The following is a 17,388-nucleotide window of genomic DNA, read 5'->3' on the forward strand; positions in this document are numbered from 1 at the left end:
GTCTCCGACAGTATGATAATAATGCACTTCCTGTGCCTAGTCTGATAGTCAGTAGATATGTAGCCTATAGATAAGATATATTCTAATAAAATACAGTTGTACCGACAGAATACAGTAGAGCACAGAAACCGTTTCCATGCTGCGAGGCAGACAAGTTCACGTCTGCCTGTTTATTCACCTGAGGAGAGCAGAGACCCCCAGATCCCAGCAGGACGTCAGTCGAGTAGGCGGTCCTTAATGTGGCCCAGGACACATTCACTACACACTGCTAAAAGAACGTGGCCATATGTGGCCCAGACCACCTCTGAATGTGGTCTGAAAGATCCGATCTCAATGCGTCCTCAATGCGTCTTGAATGCATTCACACCTGTACTTAGAGCTGTCCACTTGTGATCGGATCACTGAGGACGCATGTTAATACCAGGTCTGAACAGGGCCAGAGCCACAGCCGCCGAATCTGTTTGCTATTTTGACCTGGTTGGTCAGATCAAAACATTGTGCTCTAAATGGAAACTTGAAGTAACTGGTTCTTGGAAAACTCTGTTATCCCTGTTATCTCTGTGTTGCTCACTTCAGATGATATCTGTCATTGAATGGAGCAATATTTGCCCTCCTTGATAAAAAAAGAAAAAAAAACGGCCCCTACTTTTTGCTTGTGTCCTGTGACTCCACTGTTTGTAGTCTCTGGAAGACTTCAGGAGGCAGAAAAGGGGAGAGCTTCCCGCTACCATCTGACAGCACCCTGCGGTGACCGGTCTTTGTTGGGCTGGTTGCTTTACGCCCTGCGTCGACAGGAGTATCAGATGGAGAGACTGTGCGAGCAGAGGTGAAACAGACAGACAAAAAGTGGCGATTGGCTCAAAGAACAAAATCATGTGGCTGTATGATTTGTGACCCCTGGGGTAGGTTCCAAGTTAGCAGTGACTGAACGGTATGTTAATAAAAGAAATGGAAGTATTCACCAGTGTTTGCAGCAACAGCGGCTGGGAGGACAGCAGTCTGATGGAGCTCTGACTGGCCAGGTGAACAGGAAAAGGAAGCAGAGACGGAGGCAGAAAGGTCAGAGGGGTTAGCTCTCTTCCCTATAAAGGACTTGGCTCGCTCCAGACACTGCTCAGCAAGCCTCAACATCCGCTCCACCTCCATCGCCACCGTATCCCTCTCCTCTGAGGCTGGGACAGAAAGAAAGAGAAGACAGAGAAAGTTACTCCTGAATGATGTACTATACTATACTACTATATAAACAAATATGACATTTGAGATCTGATTCAATTTTGTGCTAACAATCTACTGTATTCAAGTTGATTAGTTCAAGTCTGGTTAGAAGATGAACTGTGTCGGCAGGGTTCCGCTTGTCTGAACTGGTCCCATCCACCAATCCATTGACTGATATACTGTATGTTCAAACCTCATAGGCTTTTCTCTTGGTCTATTAATCTCTTATCAGCCTCATGGTCCATGTGCACAAATTTGAATAGTTTAAATATCACAACTTGCAGGTCAATTAAAGATACCCCCACCCTAAAATACAGCATATAACTGGTTATCTGCATAATTACAATATATCAGATGATCATTTGGCATGTGAGATTTCATTACAAATATATACAGTTAAAGCTGCAGTGGGCAGATATGGAGCAAATATGATTAAAAAAAGTTATTTTTATAAAACGGTCACTATAACCTGACAGTAGTGCATGAGACAGGTAATCTGAAAACAATCATGTGCCTCTGTGTCCTCCGGGCATCTGCAAGATTTCACAAACTGGAGGAAAGCAACCAATCAGAGCTGATCTGGAGTCTGCCGTCCAGCTGCCATCTCTGAGAGCCGGCTGTCAGTCACTCGCGAACTCCGACCAAACGGTCAAACTAGGCAGCGCTGATCAAATATCAATATTCTGTTACTGTAATGCCTATTTCTCTCCTCAAATGTTCTCAGAAACATCTTGTAGTGTACTGTTTAGCTGTAAAATGAGAAAGTTTGTGACCCGGCAGCCATGTTGAGATCAGTTGAGGAAATACCAAGCACTGCTCTCCAGCCGGAGCACAGCCAATAGGAACGCTCTCTCTCTGAAATGACTTGTGATTGGTCAAAGTCTCCCGTCACAGGCTAGATTTGTTAAAGTCTGAAAACAGAGCCATGAGGAGGTGCAGAGGTCTAGTTTTCTCTCAGAGCACTTGAATTACAATAAGCTGAAGGGTTATTATGGAATTTTTGCACAATAATGCCAAAACATTTCTGCCTACTGCAGCTTTAAGTTGCTCCTTTCTTCCCCTTTATTCTCCCCCCTCTCCCCCACCCCCTCACAGTCCCCCTTTTTTTACTCTATGTACTTTTAATATGTATGTACATACCATACACTTATGTACACCTAGCTAAAACTAACGCAGACTAATACAGCCCTGCCATAAATTTTACTTTTCTGAAAGTTATAATGTTCAATTTTGGTTGAATTGTTGATTCAACTATATGATCATTTTGGAGGCTGCAGTTTGTGGTGCTGTTGAATTGTATTGCATTTTACTGAAAGGTGTTTCTATTATTTTGTGCACCCCATTTATATCAATGAGAGTAAGCCAAATAACATAAAACACCTCTCTGTATGATTCAATACAGTTCAACGGCACCACAAATTACATCCTCCAAAATCCAAATCATAAAGTTTGATCAACAACTCTTTAACAGTTTAATAAAAAAAACAACTGTGTGTATCTATGAATATGCTAGCATATACAGTGTTTATGTATATTTGGGTAAAGTCATCTTAACTGAATCAAAAAGTCAGCGAGATAATTCAGCAGAATGACCCACGTTTAGCAGTGATGTTTTCATCAAGGTTCAAGGTGAACATACTACTGTGTGCCTGTTTGAAAAGTATTATAATGTTACAGTGCCTATTGGTTGCCACTAGGGGTTGGTAGAGAGCTGAGAAGTCTTGACGCAGGTTTAATACCACTAATAATCTCTATTGCATTTGCAGCATCTTTCTAACTCAATCAAATGTGAAATGTGAATCAGCACCATTGAAAAGGGGTCCAAGCTACTTATCCAATGAAAGGGCCCATGTAAGCTATAACTTATAGCAGTGATCTATAAATAAAGGCCCATTTCACAGTCTCTACAAATGATAGTCCAGTATAAACTCACAATTAAGCAGGTTATGGGCCCTCAAAAGTGAGTTTTTTTTATTAATCTGAAATGTTGCATGTATTTAAGTCCCATTGGATAATTCAGTATAGTATGAAAAATGTATTTTATCCTCTTAAACCCCAGGGTGCTGGAAGGTGTGGTTCGTCTAGACAGACATACCAAAAATAAATCAAGAATAGCTCCACAACTACCAGGTCAATATGCATGATCTTGGTCTCTATGGATAGGTAAGACCTCAGGGAATTCATCCCCCATAACATCGTAACTGTTACTATGCCTGAGTAAATTGTGATAAACCAAAGGAAAGATTTACATTTTTATCCTGACCTAAAATGTTTTCTAGATTAGACAGTGGATAACACCATTATACGAATGATGCCATGCACAGAGATGCCACTGAATTCATTCAGCAACTCCTTTACTACAACTGTGCCAAAGCAGATATAAATAACACAAAGTACATAGAGATTCTATAAAGGTTTTAGTAAGGATAGGAGCAGGAGGACTCTCCATTTGGCCTCTTGGATACCCAAAGTGTGCCAAATGGGTTTTCTACCTCTTGGAAGGGAATCTGGCTCTAAAATCCTACTGATATCCACTACAGGAGGCTATGTGCACACAATGGAACCTTTGGCCATGACATGTACCCTGTGCATCATCACATTCTACCATTGTGCACAGTAGAAAATCAATAAAAAACAACTAAATTGTATAATTTTGACTCCAAATGGAGTAGTTTTATTATAATAATGAAAAATTGTCATGTAAAACTTTATACTTATATATATGATATTAACAAATAAGATCAACAACAATGTAAATAAGATAACAAAAAATAATCCTGAGTCAAAAGTATGTACATTCAATATAAAAACAGTCAAAAATATTATAAAGTAAAAATACAATTTCTTGTGCGTCGATTTTGTAACTAAAATATTGAAATAATTTTCATACAAACATTGTTTGGACAAAATCCACTTGGAGTGTTGTTTTAGTAGCGTTAAGGCCTCGTCTTTTAGAAACTATTCAGAATAAAGACCACCACAGCATTTTATGAAGTTTTTAAAGGCAGTGTTTTAACACACTGCTCAGCTGAACCCGGTTCATCGGGTAAAAGAGGATATATACTAAAGAGAAAAAAATCATGAGATTAGATATTTATCATAATATATAGTAAAGCATCTCAATATATATCGTTATCGTCAGTCTACTCAGATCTTACCTTGTGACCCAGCTTCCTCCAAAAGTGCCTGCGATATGTAGTTGATCGTCCGGAGGTATTCACAGTAAGCTTCCTGTAGAAAGACCATAAGCATGTAGTATTTTATTATTATTGTGGTATAGAGTAAACAACATAATAACAATAGCTACTGCCAATGAGACATTGCAATAGTAACAAGTCAGAATTAAAAATAGCATTAGCCAGTAATAAAGGATGCAGCACCAAATGAGATTTTCATGCAATGCATTAATCAGTTCAGGTGTAGTTTGTATAATGACAACGGTTCGTCAATGTCATGTTTATCAAAAAGTTGTCGGGACACTTATCAGCAAAGAAAATACATTTGACAAAACAGATTTTTACAGAGGCATAATGGTCTCTGTTTAATTTGGTTCCCAACCCATAAGTATAATAAAATGTCAAAGTTTAGAATTGGCTGATTGTTATTTCCACAATGTTCTTTAACCTTATGGTAATGTGATAACATTTTTGTGTTGTGTTGCTTGTTGAATTGTCTCAATGCCAGATTTTCTAAAACACACTCTGATGATTATGTCTGGCCATTTCAACATTTATTTCCTACATTTTACAAGTTAATTCAACACCAGATCTAATTTTACTGACTAGTCAGTCACTCTTCTCTCAGGTACCAGTCATGACTTTACTGTTCTTGCAAGTTCTTCCAGTTCTTCATGTATAGATCTGCATTTACGAATTTACTTGACTTACTTGACTAGTTTCAGGTTTCAAGTTTCAAGTTTATTTGTCATATGCATTTAAAAGTACAGTGTACAGTGAAATGCAATGAATCTCTCTCAGCCCTTAAAATCTATAAATAGTGCAGTTGATAAATACTACAATAAATAAGATATTACCTGAGAATAAAATTAAAATCAACCTAAAAACATCCAGAAAACAATCCACAGCTCTGCATTCATTTAGTGCTACTGTTCAGTAGTCTGACCGCCTGCCTGGGGGTAAAAACTGTCTCTGAGGCAAGAGGTCTGAACTCTAATGCTCTGTAGGCGCTTCATCTGCACTTATCTCCCTTCAGGGAGATAAGTGCAGTGAGTGGTGTGAATGTCCTGTAACTGTGGTCATGGTGATCCAATCATTTTAGATGCTGTTTGCACTGTCCTCATCAGGAGTTTGTGGTCATATGATGTATGTTGCCAAACAACACCAGTATGCATCCAGTTAAGATGCTTTCTGTTGTGGACTGGTTGAAGTTGATGAGGGTTTTACACTGACCACTTTACAGCAACTCACCCTATTATATCTGACAGAAGTTAGCCTATTAGGGAAGTTAATATGTATCTGTCTGTATTCTTACTAGCTGTACAAATCTATAGTGATCTAACACTATTATAGTCTGAAATATTTTTTATTATTAAGTTTTAGTATTAAAACTGCGCTCGTGCTTTTGGAATAACAAAGCTTTCTAAAATGATATTAGTGATATTAACTACAAGAATAGTGAGTAGTCAGTTAAAAAGGTAAAGTTATAAGTGTACAGGTTTAATGATAAGTGAAATTTGTACAATAAACTTAAAAAAACAAATGAAAAGCCTTTGAAAGCCTGTTGTTGTTGTTGAGTGTGACCCAGCAGTGTGTGTGACAGGTTAGCGGATAGCTAGCCCTGACCCAGCAGCAAGGCCTACTGAAGGAGGATAGGACATGGATCATGCGGTATGGACTACGACACATGCGCAGTGTAAGACGAGTGCAGACCAGATTCTATTGCGCATGTGTGGTACCCCGAAGATATGGCGCGTTGATGACGCGTGTCCCAGCCTCCTTCTATAGGCCTTGAGCAGTGAGTGACAGGTTAGCGATTAGCTAGCTAACGGTCCCGCCCCGCCCCCTGCCCGCCGTCTGTTTACATCACCACACTCTGTCTCCTGTCCTCTCATCCTGCTGTCACACCGTGGAGAAACTCTACCTGGTGTTTGTTCTCTCCGTCCAGCTGTATCGCTACTTTTGCCATTTTCATAGCGTGTTGAAGGGGCTTAGCCCCACTGTCAGCTGAAGCCATCTCCTCTTCTTCTTTCCTCTTTTCTTCTTCTTTCCTCTTTTCCTCTTCCTCCTCTTCTTCTTTGTCGCCACTCATGGTAGATTGTAAACACATCTAAAGGTGTATACTGCCTCCTACTGTGCGGGACTGGCAGAGTCAATGCACTTACTCTTCTGAATACTGTTATTAAAGCTTCTGTAGGCAGTATATTTTTGGCATCATTGGGCAGAAATGCCATAATAACCTCTCAGCATATTGTAATTCAAGTGTTCTGAGAGAAAACTAGACTTCTGCACCTCCTCATGGCTCTGTTTTCAGGCTTTAGAAAATCTAGCCAGTGACGGGAGACTTTGGCCAATCACAGGTCATTTCAGAGAGAGAGAGCGTTCCTATTGGCTGTGCTCCGGCTGGTGGGCGGTGTTTGGTATTTCCTCAACAGATCTCAACATGGCTGCCGGGTCACAAACTGTCTTATTTTACAGCTAAACCGTGCACTACAAGATGTTTCTGAAAACATTTGAGGAGCGAAATAGGCATTACAGTAACAGAATATTGATTCATATTTGATCAGTGTTGCCTTTGATCGGAGTTCACGAGTGATTGACAGCCGGCTCTCATAGACGGCAGCTGGACGGCAGACTCCAGATCAGCTCTGACTTGCAGATGTCAATAGGAGCACCGGAGGACACAGAGGAACATGATTTTTTTCATGATGTTCTACTGTCAGGATATAGTGACCGTTTTATAAAAATAACTTTTTTAATATGTTTTTAAAAAATAGACTTGCTCCATTTCTACCCACTGCAGCTTTAAATGGTTTCCTTTTAGTTTTTTTAATTGTGTTGTTATTTCCTGCTTTGTTGTGCTGTAGCTTAGACTGTTGATACCGTTAAAATTCCAGTTATGAACAAGGGGGGGTAGAAGGAGAAGGAGCATCCCCTCAACCAGTGAAGTATCTACAAACGCAGTATTGACAGGAAAGAGGCAGAGGAGAAAACAGCAAAATCAGCTTGGACAGTGCAGGCGAGGCATCAAGGCCACTGTGGTCGCAGGGCATATATTGTACGTTTTTGAGGCGAGAAGGCCAAACTGAAGGAGAGGGCGGCCATGGCCCTCATGGAAAGTCCTGCCCTGGTGGGATGTGTCATATGAATTCGTTCATGACATTTTTCAGGCTCATTGGCATACTGAAATGTTGTACCATGGAAACCAAGAAAGAAGCTGGGAACATTTTAATATACTGCAGTATTACTATTATGCATGTGTATTTTTTCCATTTTACTCATTACAAACTTCCTGTGGTTACTTTTCTGAATATACTGTGACCAATTATAGACTTACTGGGCCCTCATTGATTGACTGGTGTTTTGTGACCTCTTTTAAATAATGTCATGTCTTTCATTCATTTATTTATTTATTCACATGAGCAAGATAATTGCAGGATTGAATCACCATGAATAGAAAGTTACACTTGACAGAATGCAGATTCTCTCCTTTGTGAGATATGAAAAGTTACACTTCCTGGACCCACTGCTAATTTAAAAATAATCATTATAGGATACATTTCAATATGTCACAAATCTGTGACAGTTCTCAGCCAGATTAAGTTATATACAACACAATGTTCATATATATTTATTTTTCCTTTTCGTTTCATGAATGCATACATCAATACATTTTGTAAAATGAAAATGTAATTATTAAGAATGAAGCAAAACAAGGCTTTATCAGTAAAATGGTTAATAGCTGCATGAAAATACACAATGCAAAGCTTCTTGTCATAAAAATGATGCGACAGAGCTTTATTGTGGCTGCAGGTTGAGAAGCTGGAGATGTCTGATCATGAGGACCATCATTAGTCAGTGATGACTTGTTGTGTCCTGAAAGCTTTCTGTGCCCAGTCCAAATTCTGGCTGACGCACATCTCCTTCCCTCTGGCGGTGCTGACCCTGCAGAAAAAATCCGTAACAACAGAGTTAAGACTGGAGAATACATTCGTCACGTTTCCTTGAAATAAAATGCTTATTTTCTTCATTCTTTCTGTTTTGTGTTCAGACAAAAACTGGCTAAACATCATTGCTCTGGTGAGGATCACTCTAGTGACATAAACAAATGTCAGCTGTAAAGGAGTAAAGCACAGACGTACACAAATCCCTTTTCGTGACAGTTGCTGTGAGTCTTGACGACAGAGATAATTTGCTTCTGCGGCACCTGTCCGGTAAAGAATTGAAAGCAGCACGATCCTGGTGCTATTGCATTCACTGCTTGAGCTGGAAAGACAAAAGAAAACAAGGATCATTTCACACCATACATTATCATTCACTGAGCTCAATACACAACAAGTCAGCATGTGTGTTGCTGCATGCTGGCAACATCATGTCAGTGACTATGAGTCTTGAACTGAACTCAATGAAATAATTTAAAGTGGTTCATAATTTCCAACTTTACAACAGAGACACATTTTATCAGGCTTCCAAAGTTTGTAATATTATTTTTATCCATTATTTTTATATTTATTATTATTGTAATATTTTATTATTTATTTATTTATTTATCACATTGTATAGGCTTTTAGGGATGTTTATTTCATTTGTTCACATGTATAAAAAGACAGTAAAATACAACTCACATGAAAGGAATGTAAAATACATGTAAGGGTTTGGGTGTGTCCAAAGGACAAACAATAGGTACAAATATTACCATGACAAAAACCACCAGTGCATTTAGATGTTAGTGTTCAAGACATTTCACATATAAGATGTAAAGTGTAGAAGTGAAGTTAAAAAAAAAATAATAATAATAATAATACAAAGAAGCAGCAGTAATCGCCATATTTACAGTTTCTTAAAGTGATCTTTTTTTCCCAAATCAAATAATTTTGTGTTTCAGAGCATTTCCAAGTCTCTTTTTATACACAGACAATGACACAGAGGAATCCATTAAATGGACATTTTCATTCTATAAGATAATCTGATAGAAAACTGACTATGGGATGTTTTATACGGAGGAAGATGAAGATCACCAGCCTGTCTGGTAATTATGGAACTGAGAGTCGTTAACAACAATCTAAAACAATGAGGTAAATCTGCATCCTTATATCTCGCCTTGAAGACAAATGTACATGTCTGAAGAATGTTGATGCCAGATAAAGTTAATAACTGCAAATAAAAAAAATGAAGTGGTGCATTTGGTAAAACAGCATTCGAAAAAGTTGCTAATCTAATAAACTGTTTTAAAAATATTTTGCTCAGATAAGTTGGAAAAGTACTTGCCCAAACAATATGACAGTATGTTAAATATGGATAAATTAAACTATAATATAATGTTAACAGACATGTATTGTGGACAAAAGCTCTCCAAGAGAGATTGTCATCTATCAGAATAGCTAAGAAACATGTTGATGAAACTTTCATTTCTGTTCACGGCACTTTAGAAATTGCCGGCGCAGAGGCATAAAAATGAATATGTAATGTTTGATGTATTCACCCTTAAAGTAAACACTATATATTCTGTGCTTTAACTTTTGCCTTTAGTTACTACAGGAATTTCAGTCAACTAAATTTAGCTCAAGGTATCCTTGCTGAAACAGTGATGGCAAAATACAGATTTTAATAGAAAATATAAGACAGCTTTGTCAGTTTAGGGCTATTAACTGTGATATTAGGCTCCATAGTTTTACATACTTGTTCAATATTAGTGCAACCTTTTAAATTACATGACTTTATATAAATTTTGTTAAATCAGGTAATCTCATTGAGATCAAAATCTCTTTTGTAGGAGAGAACTGAGTACAGTAGAGAGAAAGAAACAACAACATGAGATTAAATGCATGTGATTCATATTCATTCTCTGAGTTATTAAAAATACATCCTTTAAAAATGTGTAGTATATTTGCTTCATATTTCAGCCTTTTGTCATATTGTGTATAGGGCTGTATAATACCACTAAGGACACAGACGTGCTCTGTATTTTTCTGGGTTTTAACAAGTATTTGGGTTATTATTCTACAAATGAAAACTTCTATAGGCTGATTCTAGTATTCTATACACTCAGTATAAAATCACTAATCCAGAGATCATTTATCTTCAGTGTGGTCCAGAAAGTAGAGTGACAGACTTACGCATGGCAGTGCAGTAAACAGTGAGCAGCAGCAGGAGTCCCAGTGTGAAGCTGAGAGTCTTCATGGTGGCCTCAGTGTAGACGTGATGACGCTCTTCTGTCTTTGCTGTCTGACGTGATCTGCTCTGATCACTTATAGTGGTTTATATGTTCTCATGTTCACATATATAGCAATTCTGAGAAAACTGACATGGTGGGTGTTGTCACAAGTTTGAGTGACAGGAAGTTTGAGGGTCAGAGATTAGAAATCACACTGCTGCAAACTGTTCTGCATTTTGATCTGTTGATAAAAGACAACAGATAATAATCAGGATATGCATTTACTTGATTGAGCTGAGAACTAGAGATGCACCGATCTGACCTTTTCAGTCCCAATACCGATAGCGATACCTGGGCTTTGGGTATCGCCTGATACTGAGTACCAATCCGATACCAGTGTTTAATTAATAAGCTGTATGACTCACCGTGTGGAAATGACTGGGATCATTCTTTTATGTGTCAGGCAACATCAGACTGGACTTAAACACTGCTTTTCTAACTTAAAACAAAATGTTACCAATAAATACACAACATAACATAAATTTAGTGAAGTTTAGTTATTTATTCTTTTCTCCTTTTTTTTTTAATCTCATGTAATTTAACCCATGGCAAAGGAGGTTTTTAAGTGTATGTATTTCTGTGAAGCCAAAGACAAATTTCCACACAAGTGGACAATAAAGATGTCCATTCTAAATATGTCTATTCTATTAAAATAATAAATTGTACATCAACTTCGCAAAAAAATCTTCAAAATTAACAGGAATTACAATTCAGGTGTAAACCTGGTGTGTTTTAATGCAGCACCAAATTGGTCAAAGCTTAATAAGGAATTAAAATTTGAGCATATAATGTATGGAGTATATCAACATTGAATTGAATTGAATGGATCGGCCACATTGTCACCGATACCTGATCCAGCTATTTGAGTCAATACCAAGCCCGATATCCGATCCGCTACCGGTATCCGTGCATCCCTTCTGAGAACTCAACTTTAACTTATAAGTAACTTTAGACTGAATTCCATTGAAAAAGACTAGAGTGAAGAGAGAAGGAAGCTGTTATTATGAAGGCCTGTGTTCCCAAATTTGAAATTGTTATTTGAAAGGCAGTGGTTTGCGCTGTCGCCTCACAGCTAGAGGGTCGTAGGTTCGAATCCGGCTTGGGGCCCTTCTGTGTGCCTTCTGTGTATCCCTCTCCCACTAGAAGTGTGTGGTTGTGTCTGTATCTACAGAGACCCTGCAGAACTCTGCCTGGATGTTCTCTTCTCTTATCATTCTGCTGTGTTCGGGACGTTTCTGGGTGTCAGCAGTAACGTTTTATTTCTCTTTGTTCTCACTAATGCCGCTCCCTCTCTTCAGCAACCGACAACTGTTACATTATTAAGGTTAAGGTTAGAAATAGGTTCATGAGGGTCCCCACAAGTATATGAAGACAAACGCACGTGTGTCAATAAACCACTAAAGGTTGTATGCCAGGCTAAATGTTTTACATTAGGCCATTCTATATGATATCATCATATCATCATATCATCATATCATTACTCTGCGGTCCTGAACAAAGTAAATGTAATGAAATCTAATCAGAATTACCATAAAAAATAAAATTTCATAGTCAAATTTGACCACCTTTTCAGTACCAGGTTGGGGCGGTGTTGTTTCCCTGCTGCCTACAGTAAATGAAGGTACGTGCAGATAAAGTTGCACATTGCACCACCAACCGACCAACAGCCTCTCCTGATGCTGTCAGGAGATAGAGGTTTAGCATATGTTGACATCATAAAGTCAAGTGTGGTCACACAGAGGCAGAAAGAATAGATTGTGAGATATTAAGCGTATGAACCAATGTGATCTGTGATAAGTTTGCGAGTCATTCTTAAACCACACTGATCTTGTCACAACAAGAAAACAGCTTGTGGTGTAAGTGTCGTGCAGAGGAGCGCCGACAGAACGGCTGCAGATTTTTTAAATGTTAGAAAAAAAATAATCATTACAGCACATCTAGAGAAAATGATGTGAACTGTGCACATTGTGCATTTGCAATTTTCTGTTCAAATGTGTAAATAGATAGCCTATATTGTATATAATATCACAAATTTGCAAGTCTGATGATGAACAGATCTGATTTTGCATATTTCTCAACCTCATCATCAAAGACGAAAATTGGTCCACAGACAGACAGAAATATAAACACCTGGCACTAGTACTCTAAACCCCCTGTTTTCATGTGTGCTATTAGTATACTACAGAGATATACTTTACAAAAGTATACTACTTGGTTCATACTGACAAGTATACAGAGAAGTCTAAGTATATTTGGCTTATATGCTTACTTGTACTTAATCTATTGATCAAGATATACCTAAGAAAGGTATGATTAAGTATTCTTGAGTGTCAGACTCGAATCTCTGCTAAAAAGTAGGCTAGAAGTGTACTTGCAGTATAAAAACTATTAAACTAGTAGATAACTGAGAGTATACTTTAAAGTGCACTTTCATAAACTATAAAGTGGGCTACAAGTATAAAACTAGTAAACTATCAGTATACTTATAGTGTAGTTGCAGTACAAAATAAAATGTAGGTGTAAACTAGTTGTGTACTCCATGTTTATTATTCTTATATAAACTAAAAAGTGGGCCAATATAGTCCCAAGAAGTATTAAAGTGGTACACTTACAAGTACACTACTACTACTACATTGATATTAGTATACATACTTCTGGTAAGACTTGAACCATGGACGTTGCAATAGTCACTCACATCTGACACAAGTAGTCCATCGAGACAGCTAAAGAATAACATGGACAGAGGCACATGTTTTATGTGTGTAATTATGTTTATCAGTAATATATCTTGTACATATGTATACAGTTGCAGACTGTGCATGGTGATGATGAAGGATTAAAGCTGCATTAAAGATATATAACATATATTTTAGATGAACTTTGACTCAATAACATGTAATGTGTGACTGACAAACAGAGAATTATCAGCTAAAACTGCAGCTCTAAGGCACTTTTTGGCCTCTTTTAGCTCATTGTTTTGTTTAATGGCCCAAACATTCACTGTACGGCTCAATGTCATTGCTCTCATCAACCCCATGTGATTGTTTTTCCCCAGTAAAATAACTCTGTTTAACCTCTTTTACCAGACGGACCTGGTACTGGGTTCAGCTGAGCTGTGTGTTAAAACACACAAACACACTAAACTTCATAAAATGCTGTGGTGGTCTTTTTTCTGAATAATTTCTAAAAGACGAGGTACACTCCAAGTGTATTTTGTCCAAACAATGTTTGTTTGTCTATGATTTCAATATTTTAGTTACAAAATCAACACACGAGAAATTGAATTTTTACTTTATAATATTTTTGACCATTTTTATATTTAATGTACATACTTGACTTTGGATTTGTTATCTTATTTACATTGTTATTGATCTTATTTGTTATCATCTAAGTTTTAATTCATCATATTTCATTATTATAATAAAACTACTCCATTTGGAGTCAAAATTATACAGTTTAGTTGTTTTTTATTGATTTTATACTGTGCACAATGGTAGAATGTGATGATGCACAGGGTAAATGTCATGGCCAAAGGCTCCATTGTGTGCACATAGCCTCCTATAGTGGATATCAGTAGTATTTTATACCCAGATTCCCTTTCAAGAGGTAGAAAACCCATTTGGCACACTTTGGGTATCCAAAAGGCCAAATGGAGAGTCCTCCTGCTCCTATCCTTACTAAAACCTTTGTAGAATCTATGTGCTTTGTGTTATTTATATCTGTTTTGGCACAGTTGTAGTAAAGGAGTTGCTGAATGAATTCAGTGGCATCTCTGTGCAAGGCATCATTGCTATAATGGTGTTATCCACTGTCTAATCTAGAAAACATTTTAGGAGAGGATAAAAATGTAAATATTTCCTTTGGTTCATCACAATTTACTCAGGCATAGTAACAGTCACAATGTTTACTGAGGATGAATTCTCCGAGGTCTTACCTATCCATAGAGACCAAGATCATGCATATTGACCTGGTAGTTGTGAAGCTATTCTTGATTTATTTTGGGTCTGTCTGTCTAGGCGAACCACACCCCTAGGGTTTAAGAGGTTAACCCACAGTACACTACCTGTCCAGCTTCAACCAGCAAATAGACAAAGTCGGTCAGTACAGAAAGCCCTAGCAGCTGACAGAGCCATATGTTTTTCTCTGTAGATTTGGTGAAGACCAAAACACATCTAAAAAGAGAATCAGGTCTAATCTGTTGGATCATGGTCAACACCATTTAAATGTGTGTTCAATGTCATAGAGAGGGATGCATAAGGCCGCATATATTCAAGTAGGGAAACAAAATTTAACAAATAATTTAATGTGGAAGTGGAAATGAATCTTCAGTGTTTTCTAGATTGCATCTCTTTAGGTGAAGTCAGCCATTGACCGATTGTTACCTGATAATTCATAAAAGGCCTAAATTGGACATGGGAGACTTGTTGTCTCTGATAAATACACACTGTACTCAGAAAATACACATAACCAGCAATATAGTTCAATATATTAAATATTTTTTTTATTAAAAGACACCTCAATTCACATATTTAAGCCTGCAAAACCAGGCACTGATTGATCACAGTACTATACAATAATACATCTTCAGTGCTTCTGACCACTGCCCTCCGTGTTGTGCCGCTGGTTGTAGACATCCAGAGCCCAAGGGAAAGTTCCACTGTAGCAGATCTTTCTTCCTTTGATAGTCTGGACTCTGCAAAACATACAGAAGGGAAACGTAAAATCAGCACTGCCATTTCAATTAAAGTTAATGTATTGGTTGATGAAATCTCCACTCCATTCCACTGAAACTGCAGCATAGGATTATACTATGATAGATATAAATACCAGTCAATATCGTAACTGAAGTACTAATAATACTTTGATGGACAGTGATGATCAGTAGTTCAGTAGGACCCACTGAAACTCAGTTTTGTTTTAAAGGAAGTGTAGTTCTAATGGATGCTGTGGCTTTGTGATGATGCCTGTCTGGAGGTCATACTGTAGGTTATACCTTTTTCTATTCATCATTTCATCACCGGTTACAAGACAAAAATAGTAGGAGAACGAGGCACAAACTTACATGAATGCCTTCTTCGGACAGGAGCTGTGGGTCTTGGTTATGTCGGATACAAGCCTTAATGGTAAACTGTTTGTGGACACTTTGAAGCAACAGTTTCCAGGTGCCATGGACCGCAGGGCTTTAGCTGTGAGGAAGGTGAAGGGATAAAGTCAAACATGTCTGAGAGAAAAACTCTGAAGATGATGAGGAACAAACACAGATCACTCACGCATGGCGTTGCAGCAGCAGGCCGTGAGAAGCAGCAGCCCCAGAGTGAAGCAGAGAGTCTTCATGATGCTGTCAGTGAAAAGATGATGATGTTGATGATGTTCTTCTTCTTCTTCTTCTTCTCCCTTTGCTGTGATCGACTCTGGGCACTGCATCCAATATATATCCTGTCCATCGTGGGAACGAAATGTGTGACGTTAGGCTTTCCGTCTAAAATTAATCCTGCCATGAGACATCAAGGCAAAATTCCCCCACACCTCGTCAGAACTTCCACTGCGAAAAAATAATTAAACGCCTGCTGAAGTCTAGTTAGGGGAAGGAAGTGACAGTGAAGGGACAGGCCACAGTGATCGTGTAAAGATTAAAATCACTCGCCTACCACAGAAAACAGAAGAGCATTTATCTTTACATCTTGGTGCATTTTTAGAGAGTGTAAAGGTCTCATGAGAGTTTAAGTTTGTCATACTATTACTACTACCATTTAGAAGTTTTAAACAGTGCAGAAAAAAACACAAACATGAACACATTTTTAGTTGATTATACGCTTATATTCAAGTTAAAGGGACTTTTGGTTCAAAATGTTCTCATAAAATGAGCTTAAATTCATCATCTTCCTCTTTTCACATTCACATATTTCAGCTTTCACATTTCCAGAAGCATATAGCAAAAGAACAACTTTAATCACAATCCAAATAACACAAAAGAGCCAAATTGGTCAAAACCATTCCTTAAAGCAATAGTTAGAAAAATATGCTTCTTAGTTTTCTGGCCAAGAGTAGTTCTCATCTATGCGCATTTCCTAAAACGTCTAACTACTCCTTCAATGAATTGCACAGAACATGACAACATGCTTTAGATTATCTTTAATCTTACAGCTAAAGTTTCTTAACGTTTCTCTTAGTACTTTTGTGTAATGTATGATGATCTAAAATGTTTACGTCAACCTCTCAATAAGTATGATTCCTACTGGCCTGCAGGACAAAATGACCATGAAATACGTACTGTATGCGTGGGGGTTGATGTGTTTGTACATTAAAGCTTCAGTAGGCAGTATATATTTGGCATCATTGGGCAAAAATCCAATAATAACCTTTCAGCAAATTGTAATTCAAGTGTTCTGAGAGAAAACTAGACTTCTGCTCCTCCTCATGGCTCTGTTTTCTGGCTTTAAAAAATCTAGCCTGTGCGTTCCTATTGGCTATGCTCCGGCTGGTGGGCGGTGCTTGGTATTTCCTCAGCAGATCTCAACATGGCTGCCAGGTCACAAACTTTCTCATTTTACAGCTAAACAGTACACTACAAGATATTTCTGGGAACATTTGAGGAGAGAAATAGACATTACAGTAACAGAATATTGATTCATATTTGATAAGCGCTGCCTAGTTTGACTGTTTGGTCGGAGTTTGTGAGTTATTGACAGCCGGCTCTCATAGATGGCAGCTGGATGGCAGACTCCAGATCAGCTCTGACTGGTTGTTTTCCTCCGGTCTGTGAAATCTTGCAGATGCCGTTAG

General features: G+C 38.0%; 3 protein-coding genes across 3 annotated transcripts in view; all 3 read right to left on the reverse strand.

Moving 5' to 3' along the window:
* Window positions 1–6,488, reverse strand: part of vps9d1 (VPS9 domain containing 1) — a 42,827-nt gene extending 36,339 nt beyond the window's left edge. The window contains exons 1-4 of the mRNA XM_037767715.1: window positions 6,316–6,488; window positions 4,374–4,446; window positions 963–1,172; window positions 647–812 (exon numbers count right to left, since the gene is read on the reverse strand). Of these exons, the coding sequence (XP_037623643.1) occupies window positions 647–812; window positions 963–1,172; window positions 4,374–4,446; window positions 6,316–6,483 (617 nt within the window). The 5' untranslated portion in view covers window positions 6,484–6,488. The remainder of the gene's footprint in view (window positions 1–646; window positions 813–962; window positions 1,173–4,373; window positions 4,447–6,315) is intronic.
* Window positions 6,489–7,788: 1,300 nt separating this feature from the next.
* On the reverse strand, window positions 7,789–10,660 carry LOC119486186 (C-C motif chemokine 3-like). Its single transcript, XM_037766081.1, has 3 exons — window positions 10,508–10,660; window positions 8,534–8,657; window positions 7,789–8,336 (listed from the first exon to the last, which is right to left on the reverse strand). Exons 1-3 carry the CDS (start codon window positions 10,569–10,571, stop codon window positions 8,243–8,245), a joined length of 282 nt encoding a protein of 93 aa, XP_037622009.1. The 5' UTR covers window positions 10,572–10,660; the 3' UTR covers window positions 7,789–8,242.
* Window positions 10,661–15,089: 4,429 nt separating this feature from the next.
* LOC119487391 (C-C motif chemokine 4-like) lies at window positions 15,090–16,096 on the reverse strand. Its single transcript, XM_037768231.1, has 3 exons — window positions 15,876–16,096; window positions 15,668–15,791; window positions 15,090–15,298 (listed from the first exon to the last, which is right to left on the reverse strand). The coding sequence occupies exons 1-3, from the start codon at window positions 16,027–16,029 to the stop codon at window positions 15,190–15,192; spliced, it is 387 nt and encodes a 128-aa protein (XP_037624159.1). The 5' UTR covers window positions 16,030–16,096; the 3' UTR covers window positions 15,090–15,189.
* Window positions 16,097–17,388: the final 1,292 nt, after the last annotated feature.

The sequence above is a fragment of the Sebastes umbrosus genome, chromosome 4, assembly GCF_015220745.1.
Source record: "Sebastes umbrosus isolate fSebUmb1 chromosome 4, fSebUmb1.pri, whole genome shotgun sequence".
NCBI classification, from domain to species: Eukaryota; Metazoa; Chordata; class Actinopteri; order Perciformes; family Sebastidae; genus Sebastes; species Sebastes umbrosus.